At 44.8% G+C, this 13,856-nt stretch overlaps 1 protein-coding gene across 3 annotated transcripts in view; it reads left to right on the top strand.

Annotated features, from left to right (window-relative positions):
• Positions 1 to 188: 188 nt before the first annotated feature.
• The window catches only part of PDSS2 (decaprenyl diphosphate synthase subunit 2), a 183,530-nt gene continuing 169,862 nt past the window's right edge, over positions 189 to 13,856 (top strand). For 2 of the 3 annotated variants that reach the window (XM_019537850.1, XM_019537851.1), the window contains exon 1: positions 189 to 609. In XM_019537850.1, the coding sequence (XP_019393395.1) occupies positions 353 to 609 (257 nt within the window). In that variant the 5' untranslated portion in view covers positions 189 to 352. The remainder of the gene's footprint in view (positions 610 to 13,856) is intronic. The other variant, XM_019537849.1, reaches the window with a different exon arrangement.

Below are 13,856 nucleotides of genomic sequence, written 5' to 3'. Positions count from 1 at the left end.
GACCCAATGAGAAGCGGGAGGAGGTGCAGGGTGGGGGTGGGGTTGGGTAACGAAGCTCCACCTCTTCCAGGGAGCAGGGGTGAAGAGCTTGCGGCGCTCTGCGCCCCTCATCCCTGCTCGAGCCGTAAAGCGAGGAAGAGCGGGGCGGACCCTGTTATCTAACCTGCGCTCCTGCTTTACGGCTTGCCGTCTTTTGCGACAGCCAAGATGGCGGCGCCCAGGGCACAATGAGGCCGGCCGGCTCACAAACAAGGCGCTGCCGGGGGGAGGCGGCGGCCGCGCATGGTGGTAGTGACAGTCCTGCCATCGCTGTGGGTCCGGACAGCGCACGGCGCTGAGGGAGGCCGAGGCTATGCGATCCCTGCAGCTGCTGCGGGTGCTGTGCGGCGGAGGCCGGGCGCGGGCGGCCGTGGCGGGGCGGCGAGGGCTGCTGTCGAGGCCGGGCTCGGCCGCGTCCTGGAGCAAAGTGGTGTCGGAGGCCGAGAAGCTGGTGGGCTACCCCACCTCCTTCCTTAGCCTGCGTTGCCTCCTTAGCGACGAGCTCAGCAACGTCGCGCTGCAGGTCCGCAAGCTGGTGGGCACCAAGCACCCGCTGCTCAGCACCGCCCGGTAAGCGCCGCCGCTTCGGCCCCCGCCCGGACTCGCCGGCTCTGAAACGGGAGATTATCGTATTGGAAGCTCGAAATTATCGTGCTTGCTGAAAAACTACGCTTGAAATGTGCAAATAAGTATGCAGATTAGCCTTTTCCTTCACTTGGTGTTGCTCACTGTAACTGCCCAGTGAGGGAGTGATAAGTGGATATAAGTTGAAGCTTTTCTTGTTGCGAGGCCAGCGGTCATAAGAAAGTGTTGACAGCAAACCCATACTTTCCTGGTAGGAGAAAAACCATGACCACTAAGGTGGTTTTCTTACTTGCAGGGGTAGTACCCTGACCAAGGTAATGCATACTTACCCTCCCACTTTCACTTCCTTCCAGTAGGAAGATCCCCGCATTATGCTGACTTCATGGAAATGGGAGACTCCTCCCTAGTTTGCCCCTGTGGCCATACAGTTGAGGGCGAGTGAAACTGGAGGCATCCAAAGCCCAAGCCTCTGGGCTTAGGCTTGGGCTTGCATTTAGGATGCCCACCAAATGATTTGGAAGCATCTGAAGCCCCAGGTGGGGGTGGAAGATGTTTGCTGGTAGCAGGGCTTCATTTGGTTCTTGAATGACTCATGGCTTTGGAATTGATTTGGCTTATTTGACTTGGGGGACACAATTTTCCTTTAAAATTCCACTCCACCCCCAAACTGTGCACCCCTCCCAAAGTCAGTTAAGACTACTGCTTTTCAGCCTCTTGTGGGCTAAGATCAAGTGGGGGCATCTATATCCCAAGACCTCCAGGCTTGGGCCTGCACCTAGGATGTCTGCCAGTGGATCTGGAAGCATCTGAAGTCCCAGAGTGAGAGCCTGCGATGGAGGATGCTGTCAGTTGCAGCCCCCTACATGGTGTTTAGAATGATTGAATTCTGCCTGCTCAATTGATACGGTTTTTGGAATTCTTTGAATTCTGGTCAGTTGATAAGATTTGGAACTGATTTGACCTGGAACACAAAATACATTAATAAAAAAATTTATATTTCAAGGCAAGCAGTCATAGAAAAGTGTTAACAGTAAACCTGAAAGTCAGTTGAGACTACCTGAGAGTGACTTGGGTTTTGCATATTACTTAGCTGCCTCAAATTATTGTACATTTTGAACACTTCTACTATCAATTGTACATTTATACAAAGATTTAAATTGCTGTACAAATATGGTAATTATCATATGTTTGGCAACACTGCCTCAGCCTAGCCAGTACTCATCCTTCTAATGGCTCCCAGGGCTGGGGGGGAAATGCTGAGAACATGTGGGCAATGGCTTCATTCAGGTGTGAACCACCAGGCCTGCCCTGCCCCATCCCGCAAGGAGAGCGGTTGTGGGGTATCTTTGACTCAGCTTAGAGCCCAGCCCTGTCTCTCGTGGGGGTCCTGGCAGCACCAAGCACAGCAGCCCCTACTGCCTGCCGGGTTTCCTGGAGCAGAGCAGCAGCCTATGGCTTCATACCAAATGGGGCTTGTCTCAGCAGTTGCACTATTTTATTTCATGATTTAGGAAACAAATTCTCTTCATATGGTTTTACATTTTGCAGCCACAGGTGATCATCTTTATACCACATGGAGAATGTCATAGCTCATTTTCTACATGGTCTTCATCTTTTTATTTACTGAAGAGAAAGATGCCAAGAGGCATTTCACCAACTGCTGCCTGCAAAAGACTGATGTATAATCTTTCAGGAAAAAGGATTTGGGAACCATGCATCTAGGAACAGGACAATGTTTTAGAGCTGGTGTGATTTAAGTTTGTTCAGAGCTTGGAGTGACAGGGTTGACCTTGGAAGGGGTTGTGGGAGAGGAGGAGGGGAGGGAGAACTGGCACCCAAATGAGCCAGTTGGCATCCTGTGCAAGGCTGAGACATACATGATGCTAACTTTGAGCTGTGCAGTGTTAATTAAATGGGTTTGAGGCAGGAGATGTCACTGGCATGTATGCTTTTGCTACAAACTACAGGCCTTTCTGCATAGGTCGCAGTCTACAAGAATGGATTTTTGACTTCTGCCCTTTTGCATGTCTTTTCCTTTAAAAATGTTACTACTTCAGTATGAGGAGCCATGATTTTCTAGGTTGAGCTCTTTTATTGGACTAGTTGGGATAAAGTCAGGCTGGCTTTTGGCTGCAGGCTGTTGTGGCTCCATTGAGTCAGGTGGGCTTTTGACTGCAGGCTGTTGTTTTGCATTTGAAAACTTGTCTAACATTATCCCAACTACATAGTTGGTCAAATAATTTTGCTTACCTATTTAATAGCTCCAGTTATAGGACTGGAGAAATGATCAGAAACATTAAAGCAGCCTCAGAGCTCAACAAAAATGAGCTGACAAGGTTCCTGAACACATGTTATCACTCAGGCTTTTTGGTTCCATGTCACAGGGAAGTGGGGGTGGCTCCTGCTGCTGCACACACCCTGTGAGGGCACATTTATCGGCCACATCAGGCCGATTTCCAGCATGGTCAATTTTCTTTATATCAGTGCCGATCCCAATATTGGATGGATGTATTGGTGCAGTTCTAATCCAAACGTATGCAACACGAGGAAAAAATTTACCATGCTTGTTTGCATTAGGAACACTTTTAAAAGATCATGTGTACATAACATTCATCCAAACATATCTATCTATCTATCTATCTGTAAATGTATATAATAATATATATAATACATCTATATAATTTTTAATCAATTTTTTTTTTTATAAATATAACCTACACAATTGTTTGTTTTGGGGGGCCTGCCTGCCCCTCCCTGTGCAGATCCAGGGGCATATGCCTCTCCCCCCCACATGCTCTCCTGGACAAGCAGCAGGAGCCGCCAGATGAGCCCCTCCCTCACCATGGGGCTCTTGATCTGCTTCCCTACACCCCTTTCCTTCCCACTCCCCTTCTGCCACACCAGACTTACCAGCTGGATGCAGCTTTGTAAAGTCAAAACCCAGGTTGCAAGGTTGAAACAGGGTGTCAGTTTATAAATGTCTTAAGTGCCATTTGTCATCACTGAAAAAGTCGTAAGTCGAGGACTTCTTGTATAGGCTTTTGATTTTTTTTTTTTTTTTTTAGACAAAGCCGGCACGGTGATCAAGCTGGCATCTGAAATAAAGGACAATGAAAAGTCATTCTACTGGTATGTGGGGAGCAAGAAAAAATCGAGCTCCACTGTGGGACCCCTACTGAATATGGAGGGACAGCCCACAGTTGATCCACACAAAAAGGCAGAGCTCCTGAATGAATATTTCACATGGGTATTCCAGAAGGCTAATGGAAGCTGTGCATCCATCTGGAGGCCCAGAGAGCATGGGGAAGCCTATAGACAGCATGAAATTGGTCCCAAAAAGGTGAGAGTCCTCTTAGAACAATTGGACATTTTCAAATCCACTGGGTCAGATGACCTACATCCAAGAGTCCTGAAAGAACTGGCTGAACTCATAGCAGGGCTGTTGGCAAAGATATTCAAAAAATCATGGAACTCATGGGTGGTCCCAGAAGACTGGAAGAGGGCTAATGTGGTGCCCATCTTTAAGAAAGGAAGAGGGATGATTACAAACTACAGACCAGTCAGTTTGACTTCAGTCCTTGGAAAAACTTTTGAAAAGATTGTTAAAGAGGCCATCAGTCACAAGCTTGTGACTGACAGAATATTAGGAGACAACCAGCATGGCTTTGTGGAGGGTAGATCATGCCTGACAATCCAGGTGTCCTTTTATAGCCAGGTAACTAACCAGCTGGACAAGGGTCACAAGGTAGACATCATTTACTTAGATTTCAGTAAGGCTTTTGATTCCGTCTCCCTTGAAATTCTTACAATCATACTGGAGGGTACTGGCCTGGACCAGCCTACAGTGAGGTGGGCGGATAACTGACTTAGAGGCCAGTCCCAGAGAGCTGTAATTGATGGGATGGCTTCATCCTGGAGGGCTGTCTCCATTGGTGTTTCACAGGGATCAGTGCTTAGACCCATGCGTTGTAAAATATGTATTAATGACTTGGATGAGGGGGTGGAATGCTCCACGATTAAGTTTGCCACCGATACCAATCTGTGGGGAAATACGGGCACACCAGAGGATAAGGTAAAGATCTAGTATGACCATGACAGACTGATTCTATGGGCTGATCAGAATCAGATGAGGTTCAACAGGGAAAAGTGCTGGGTCCTTCATATGGATAGGAAGAACCTTCACCACAACTGTAGAATAGGCAGTAGCCCACTGGCTGGCATGGCATCTGAATGGGACCTGGGAGTCGCAACTGACCACAAGATGAATATGAGCCAACAGTGAGGAAGTCACCAGCAGGGTAAATAAAACTCTGGTGTGCATCAGCTGATGTGTTGCCGACAGATCCAAGGAGGTGCTTCTCCCTCTACTCAGCATTGGTGAGGCCACAACTGGAGTACTGTGCTCAGTTTTGGGTGTTGCACTTCAAGAAGGATGTAGATTAACTCTAGAGGGTGCAGAGAAGCACCACCTGCATGATTAGGGGCCTAGAGATAGGCCCTATTTGGAGAGATTGAGAGCTGGTCTTGTTCAGTCTGGATAAGAGGAAGCTGCAAGGTGACATGATAGCTGTCTGCAAATATGTCAGGGGGGGACACAAGAATCTGAATGAGCAACTCATCAGGAAGGTACCCCTTGAGAGGACAAGGACCAATGGTCACACACTAATAGAGGGAAGATTTAGGCTGTACATAAGGAAGAACTTCATCATAAGGGTAGCTAGAACCTGGAACACACTCCCAGCAGAGGTAGTGTGTCAGTCGCCAGTCCTTGGAGGTGCTCAGGAAGAGGCTGGATGAGCATCTTGTTGAGCTAATTTGAGCTCTTTAACCTCCTACCTATATCAGGGAACCAGACTTAATGATATTACAGGTCCCTTCCAGTCCAGTGACTCTCTGACTCATTTTTATTTTACTACAGTCTTCAACAGATACACCCCAAAATATAAATGTAGAGTACATGGAGCTTTTGGCTTTTATAAAAATATTGGAGGAGGAAACTTTTTCTTGTGTCTTTTGTAGAACTTAGTTATACTACCATACAGAAGCTTACGGCATTTCTTAAATTTTCAGAATCATTTGTCTTCTTCAAACTCCGTAGACAAAATGTAATGTCCCATCTACTGTGAAACAGAGCTGAGGGACCTGATTTAATGCATTTCATAATGGTAGTGTATAAGAGTCTTGTTAAATACCAAATTTTAGTCTGTTATGATAGGAAACCGGTAGGTCCTGTCTGCAACAGACTGGGACTGGGTCTTTGTTTCCTTAAAATGTGTAGATCAGTAATACTCATGAGTTAGATCCAAACTGGTCCCTTGCAGTGGAACAAGCGATGGCACCATTAACCTCTGCATGTTCCTGAGCTGCAGGGATTAATGCACCTGTCATGTACCCATCTGGCACTGATACGTGTCCAATGATGTTCTTTGTGTTTTGTCCCCTAATTCCCAACACTTTCAGGAGCCCTGTTGTCCATATCTTGGAATAGTGCTCATATGTTAGAATGGTGAGGCAATGGAATAGACTGCCTGGAGAAATTGTGGACTCTCCATCACTAGAGGCATTCAAGAAAAGGTTGAACAGCCATTGGTTGTTCATAATCTAGGTGTAGCTATGCCTATGTTCTACTATGGGTATTTCCCATGCTTCTGGGCTTTGCTGGTTGCCTCTATTCCCTCCCCACCACTGTTTTTGTGGGGCGGGGGGTTAACTAAATGTGTCAGGGTGTTTTTAAGCTGTCTTCAAAGGCATTAGGTGTTGGCTCCAGCTGGGGATTTGGACTGGGATGTGCTAGTGCTCCCACTGGGACTTAGCTGGAGGTTCCTGGCTAGAGGTTCTTGCTCCTGTGCTTTGGGTCACACTGATCACCATATATGAGGTCAGGAAGGAATTTTGCCCTATGATCAGATTGGTATGGATGTTGGAGGTTGTTGCCTTCCTCTGTGTGAGGGGCCTGGCCCTCTATCTAGAATCTCTTGAGCAGTGGTCTCCAACCTCTTTAAGTATAAGATCACTTTTTGAATTAAAGTCCAACCTAGGGTCTACTGTGCACTGCCACCCCCACCAAGCAGGTCAGTCTGTGTGGGAGGGAGGGGGTGGGAAGAGGTGGCAGTTCAAGGCCCCTGCAGTGAGGCAGGCAGTGGGGGAGAGAAGAAGGGGCAGGGTAAGTGTGGTGGTGGGAGTATCGGACCCTGGGCAGCTCATCCGGGGGTGTGTGTGTGTGTGTGTGTGTGTGTGTGTGCGCGCGTGTAGGCTCTTGCTGCTGCACTCACCCTGACAGGCCCAGGGGGCATGTGCCCCCTGATCTGTGTGCTGGGCGGAGGCAGCTGCTGCTGCACTTCACGCCCTGAGCTCTGCTTTGGGAGTGCTCTGGGAGCAGTGTGATGCCATGTGAGTCCCATGGCGGGGCTGAGCTTCCTTCCCTGCTCGCCCAGCAGTGGGATGCATGTGGTGTTGCACCGCTCCTGGGGCAGCTGCATTGGGGTGCAGGTGCAGTGCCTCCGGCTTGCGCACAAATGTCAGGGGGGCACATGCCCCCTGGGCCTCTGTCAGGTGTGAACAGTGGCAGGAGCACCCCTGCATCCTTGGACAAGCTGCCTGGGTTCCTATTCTCCCACCATCTGGCCTGGCCGGGGCACCGCTCACCTCAGCACCTGCTCTTGCCTGTGCCCCACTCCCTTCCTCACTGCGGGGCCTCGATTTGGCCCCTGCCCTGTCCCTCCCACAGAGATGACCTGTTGTGCTGGGAGGGGCGTACATGTGCATGCACACAAGTACTTGGCACCCCCAGCCTCAGAATGACTGGCAGAGGCTCCGTGATCAACCAGTCGATTGCGAATGGCTGGTTGGTGACCACTGCTCTTGAGCATATATTAACAGTCTTTTATAGAAGTGGGATGTTAGCTGCCTCGGTGATTCTGTTTTACCTGTGGTAGGTTCGGGTGTTAAGTCTTTTGTTGTGTCAGGCTTGATGGCAGTCTTATCAGAAGTTTAGATTATGGATTTTTATGGGATAGTTTGAATGGGGATGATCCTGCCTCAAGCAGGAGGTTGAACTAAATGACCTCTGGAGGTCTCTTCTGGCCCTTCTTCTCTATGCTTTTATGATCTTGGTTACCTCTGGCATGGATGATTGGGATTTGGTTGGTAAATATATGCTTGATCATAAATGTTGGTTTACTATTTTAGGCGTTGGGATTAAAGTGGAAATGTAACATAAATTAAGGTCCTTACTTTTGATGTACTGTATCTATTTGGGGAAAGTTATACTTTTTTCAGTAGCAAAATACAGAACTTGTTTCTAAGTTTTGGGTTTTTTTTCTGATTTCATTATCTCTACTTTATAATGATTGCATGTTAATATATCTCTCTTCTATTGAACATTAACAGCAGGATTATAAAACTTAAGTGCCCAACATATGCTCTGCAGTCATTAAACCACTTTATTTAGATGCTTGATACATGATTTAAATCTTTGCTGTATGGCATATCAGTGTATAAGTACTGTAGAAATCCATTAAAGATCCTGGAAGAAAGTTTTGCTTCAACAGTTTGGTTTTTTTTGGGTTTTTTTTTTTGCATAAAGGGGCAATACTTTAAAATTGCAGAAACAAGTTAATTGGAAGTTACGCTTTTTCATTTTCAAGCATCTGCTCATTATATTATGAACTTTGACCAAATTATTGTCATCTATACAATAAACTAGTTAAGTGGTGGCTGTTCACAGTGCTTTGTTTCTGCTGTCCCATAGTCCTCTTCAGTCTAATGGGTGTAATTCTTGGTTTGTCAGGGTAGGTATTTTCCTGCCTTCATTGCTGTTTGAGCAAAGTGATGCTATTCCTGAATCGGTGGTGCCCTGTTACTGAGGTGAAATGGGTAATCCTGTTACATTGAAATCTGTTTAACTAGGAATCTGGGTATTCAGTTTTCCATTTACTATACATGTTTTCAGTTTGCTGAGAGGTGAAGTAAACTTCTTAACACATTGAGTTAACCTTATAGTTGTGTGGACTAATAGGAGATAAAGTTTGAAGCTGCCTTACTGTTTTACCTGTGAAGCAAGGAGTGTACAATGTCATGTGCAGCACAAGCACTTCTAAAGGGATGTGGTTGTTGGAATTTGATTGATCACATCAGTAATTCAGCTAAAAATTCCTTTACTAAATCTGCAGGTAAGTAGCAGTTCTATAGAGTTACTTTAAGTGAATGGTAAGAAAATATGGTGTTTATACATAACCTGCACCTTTTTGCCCCCCAGAACCTGCTGGGGAAAAATTGGGGTGTACATTATATGCAAGGAAGAGAGGCCTCCCCATGGATCTGAAAATCCTGTAGCAGCATTAGTTGCCGTGGCTCTGGGAGCCTTGACAGCTAACACTGCCACCAGTCCCTCCCTCACCCACCTTCTATTACAAAATTCCCAGACCCATGGAGGGCCATCCTCTCTAACTGCATAGGGCTGGCATGTGGGGTTGGCCCGCAACTGCACTCAGCATGGCAGGTCCAACCCAGCACGTCTCCCAGACATGGTGGCAGGGTCCAGCCTGAATGCTGACTCTAGAGCAGTCTGTCACATTGGGCCCAGTGCACTGAGTCTGGAACGGTGCCACTTCTGGGGCTGTGTGCTGGGTTACAGCCTGCCTTGTGGCTCCTGCCCAGCTCTAGCATGTTCCCACAGCACCGGATACCCAAGCCCTCATGTACGTATCTGTACTCTAAGGAAATATCTTTTTTTCCTTCTTGAGGCCTTCCCAAAATAAAATGTGTCCTGTTTTGGGCGTGTATTATATCTGAATGAAAATGGTATTATAATAAATGCTTAGCTGTATATTAAGTGGCAGTGTTACAGTGCTTGTTAATGATTGTACCAGTGCAATTGCAATTACAGATTGACTATTGAGAGAGACATTACTGTTGTCCCATACTAGTTGTCTCCAGCAGGTTTAACTCGTACTAGAAAAGATCTCTTCTCTTGCTCTGTTTTATCCTTCCCGGTCCCCTCACCAGATTTCTTATTACATTGTCTTGTCAAATTTAGCCTGAAACTTCTATAGCAACCTATCATCTTTTCCTTAGAAGACAAACCTACTTTTTATCATTAAATCATTTTTTTTAGGAGCTAAATGATAAATTCTTTTTCTGTCAGCTTTTGTAGCCATACAGGAGTCAAGTGGTTAACATACCAATTTCCATGCTGTTCTCCAGCCTTATATTAGCATTTAACTTTTTTCTTTCCTCCTCCTTTGCTGAAACCATGGATTTGTGGAGGTTGGATTCATTCTTGTAGGTAAAAATATATAGTATATTCTTGCACACAACCCACTTTTTTCCCCAAAAAACAGCTGCTAGAAATCAGTGTGTGCATTATGTGAGAAATATGGTAACAGCAGTTTCTGTCACTTACCAGGCTAAAACAAAAGCAAAATCTGCATGCAATCCACAGGGAGCAGGGCAAGCAGCAGGTTCTGCCCCCCTGGCAGCTGCCACTAAGATGCAACAGGGGAAGATTGTTTAGTTTTTCCCCTTCATTCTGCTTTTTGAAATAAGGTGCTTATCTTAGTCCAGGGCATGTTTTGTGCAAGAAGACATGGGCACTTAAGTACATCGTGTGTTTACATATTAAATTTCTTGCTTCCTCCAATAAGATAGCCGAGGGGCAGGTAATATACATGAGAATACAATACAATAATTTATTACAATTTATAAAGAGCTTTATTTTTTGGGTGAAAGACAACGTGTAAGTTATTATAAAAGTGAACACTTCTAAATACTGTTATTACAATGTTTACCTTTCATTCAAGTTTGAGAAGTAACACTGTAATCTGAAGAGCACTAGTGAATGTATTTGTAATCCGGTTGCTACTATGTGACTCTTTAAAGCTTTCATTTTTCTTTATTCCTGAATAATGTAGCGTCTTGAACAGATCTTCAAAAAGTGACCTTTATATCTTTTGTTCTTTTAGGCTTTTTGGGTGAAACGGAATTTAGAAAGTTCCCTTTAGCAAAATGAGCAAGCAACTTTATTTTACAGTCAAAGGAAGAAATTAAATAGATTATTTTTCCCTTTCTTTTGCTTTTTAAGTGAACAAGTATCCTTTTTAATATAGGAAATAAGCTGTAATTGATATAAATCTTGTTCTTGGGAAAGATGGTATGAATAACATTTTATTTCGCATCCCATGAGAAAGGTATAGCTTATTGCAGATTGTAAACAGTAAATGTTATGGCCAAGGCACCACTTTTACATAATTGCTAAGTGAAATAACACTTCATAATCATAAAAACATTACAGCATACTGTTTGCTACTTATCCCTTTTATCATTAGTGAGGGTGCCCTGCATTTTAATTCCAAATATATTTGCCTGTCTGTAATAAATCCTAAAATGATAAAATAGGAATGAACAGAGGTTTGTTTTTTTTGTTTGTTTTTTCTTCTGGACTACTGTAAAAATCAAAAACTTGCAGTTTCAGAATTCAAGTGCAGTTTTTGCTCCATGCTGATTGTATACTTTTACTTGTATCCTTTAAGCCACCTAAAGTGACAGACATGGTAGATCAGTGGTTCCCAACCTTTTTTTTCCTGTGCCCTGCTGCCGGGAGCAGAGTGCAGCTGTGGCGGCCCAGGTGCCCAGGAGCTCCTGGCATGCGACGTGGCTCATCTTTTCTGTGTGGCATTGCCAGCATTGCACCTGTGACCCTCATTAGGGTCACAAACTGGGGTTGGGAACCGCTGTGGTAGTTGGTTCTACTTTGGAAGAATTCATCATCTCAAAACTTAATCTTCAGTTATAGTAGTGTAAGAGTGATGTTGTAGCAGCAGTGGTCCAGAAATTATGCAATAGGCAAGGATTTCTTAGTGTTATATCTTTTATTAGACCAGCTATCTAGCTGGGATAAAGTTAGACAAGCTTTAAATCTACCCAACACGTTTAAAAAGTGAACTTGGTAACAAAAATCCGTAGACTGGCTGGACACTGAGAACTAAGGATATTGGTTTTTATGGCACATTGTATTTTACTCAACCTCCGAATCCTTTCTACACAGGAAAAGTGGGAAAGAAAAAGGTGCCCCTCCTACCTTTTTGTTAGGTCTTGCTTTATAGTGATAAACTTTTCTTCTGCTAATTGTGTGTCTGCTACCCCTGAAGCTTTCTTTTACTCCCCCCCTCTCCCCCCCCAGCCACCCCTCTGCTATTTTTTTTTCACTTGGCTGTGCATGGTTCCTGTCATAAGAGAACTGGGAAGAGTGTCTTGCATTCAAAAGCTTGTCTAACTTTATTCCAGTTGCACAGTTGGACTAATAAAAGATATCAACCTAAGAAATCCTTGCTTCTCTACTGTTAAAAATATCTGTACCCAAAAACCGGTTCATAGTATTGGAAACTACTTCCAGTTTTTCTGTCTGTAATTTGTATAGGTTATCCACAAGCCATCATTATTTGTTAATCACAGTTATTTCATTAAATATAATGAATTTTTACTGTCCATTTTATTGTATTGTTTTGGTGAAAGCTATAACTAAGCTACTAATATCAATCTGTTAATTGTTTAAAAATAGTGAAGTAAAAAGGGTAATTTTGATATTTTGGAGCCTTATTGAATTTGTGCTCTTTACCAAAGATGTATGGGCAGCCTGAATTATGAATGACTCATTTATTGCATTAATTCACAATGAATAAGAGTGTACAGATGGGTGATTTATAAACATTAATTTGAGGGCACTAGAATTATACTTGGGGTAGCATTTAGCTTGCAGAATCTTTGCTACTGGTGAGATGACAAGCCAATTTGGCATTAGGGTCCTAGGCCAGGTTTGTAGGGCTGACAATTATAAATCAAGATAAAATTGTCATAGAAACTGTTGACATACAATGTATAAAGATCTATACAGTGGCTGTCTGTAAAGTCACTTTTCAGAACAAAACTGTATTTCAGAATGTAATTTTACTTGCCTGTGTTAATTTAAGATGGAAGGAAAGTTACTGTTTTGCTACTCCTTAGAAACACCACGAGTCCCCAGGAATGGTACAAGACTATTTCTATACCTTTTTCATTGAGTGGCTACAAACCATACAGTGGTACATTACTTAGGATGTGGGCAGGCATAGCGTTTGTAGTGCTACAAATTTAAATGTACAGATGTCTAGCATTGCAAAAATGGCTTACCTGCTACAAAAATCTTCCTCTTGCCAATAATAAAGCATTCCTATTTGAATGTTTTGTAGCTCTGAATGTAATGTCTGTTTAGTTGCGGTATTGCTACAGGAGGGGGCCCTCAGATCAGAGGCATTTCACAGTCCTATGTACTCTCTCCACTCCAGGGAGAAGGGAGGTAGAGTGACTGTCTCAACAGCAATCTGCCATGGTGACCTGTCAAGCAGCTATGCCAGCACCCTGCTGCCATGCTGCAGAATGAGCACTGGTACGAGCTGTGCTACCGTGGCAGTGCCATTGTGGTGGGAGCATGATCTGTTGCCTGTGCTCTCGCAACAGCAGTGGCATTGGCACAAATGGCTGCTACCACTGCCAACTTGATGGGGTATCTTTGACAGCTACTGCTCTGGTACCAAGACCTGGTCCTGAAGCAGTGGCTGTTTAAAGACTGCCTATCCTTTCCCTTACTGGGAACTGATGGAGGGTGTCAAGAACAGCCCCTGACCCCAATGTCGCAGGAGTATGGCAGGTATGAAAACATCCCCCTATCGCCCCTGGCTGGACAGTGTGCCTTTTGGTCAACTTGACACTCCATTCCAGGTGGGAGGCTATGTTTACATGTCATAGCATTTCTTTTGGTAGCCACAGAAAGTGCTGAGGCATCTTTTAGTGCTACAAGTACATGCCTGTGTGCTGTTTTAGCAGTTTGGCTAGCTGGCCGATCTTGTGGAACTGACTTGGGCTACTAGAACCACAGCACGTCAGTTTTGCTTCTCCAGTGGTGCTGCCCTGCATTCCTCCTTCTGTAGACTCTTCAAATCCTCTCTCCTTTGCATGTAAAACAAATGAACACAGAATTCCTCACTGACTTGGTACTGTTGGTGAGTTGGCTTAAAGGGTGCTGACAGACGCACAGGTCCCTGCTGTAACTCATGGCACTTGGCATAAAGCACCATGAGTTAGAGATTCCCTTCCAACAGACATTTGCCTGTTGTGTTGAGGATGGGGTCAAGGACCAAGCCTCTTGTCTTTCCTGTGATGGGGCTGGGCTGATGCACTGTGTAATCTCCCGCCCCCTT

The sequence above is a fragment of the Crocodylus porosus genome, unplaced genomic scaffold, assembly GCF_001723895.1.
Source record: "Crocodylus porosus isolate Cpor-Errol unplaced genomic scaffold, CroPor_comp1, whole genome shotgun sequence".
Lineage (NCBI taxonomy): Eukaryota > Metazoa > Chordata > Crocodylia > Crocodylidae > Crocodylus > Crocodylus porosus.
Note: the sequence above shows the minus strand (reverse complement) of the source record. Positions and strands in the feature narration are given on the sequence as shown.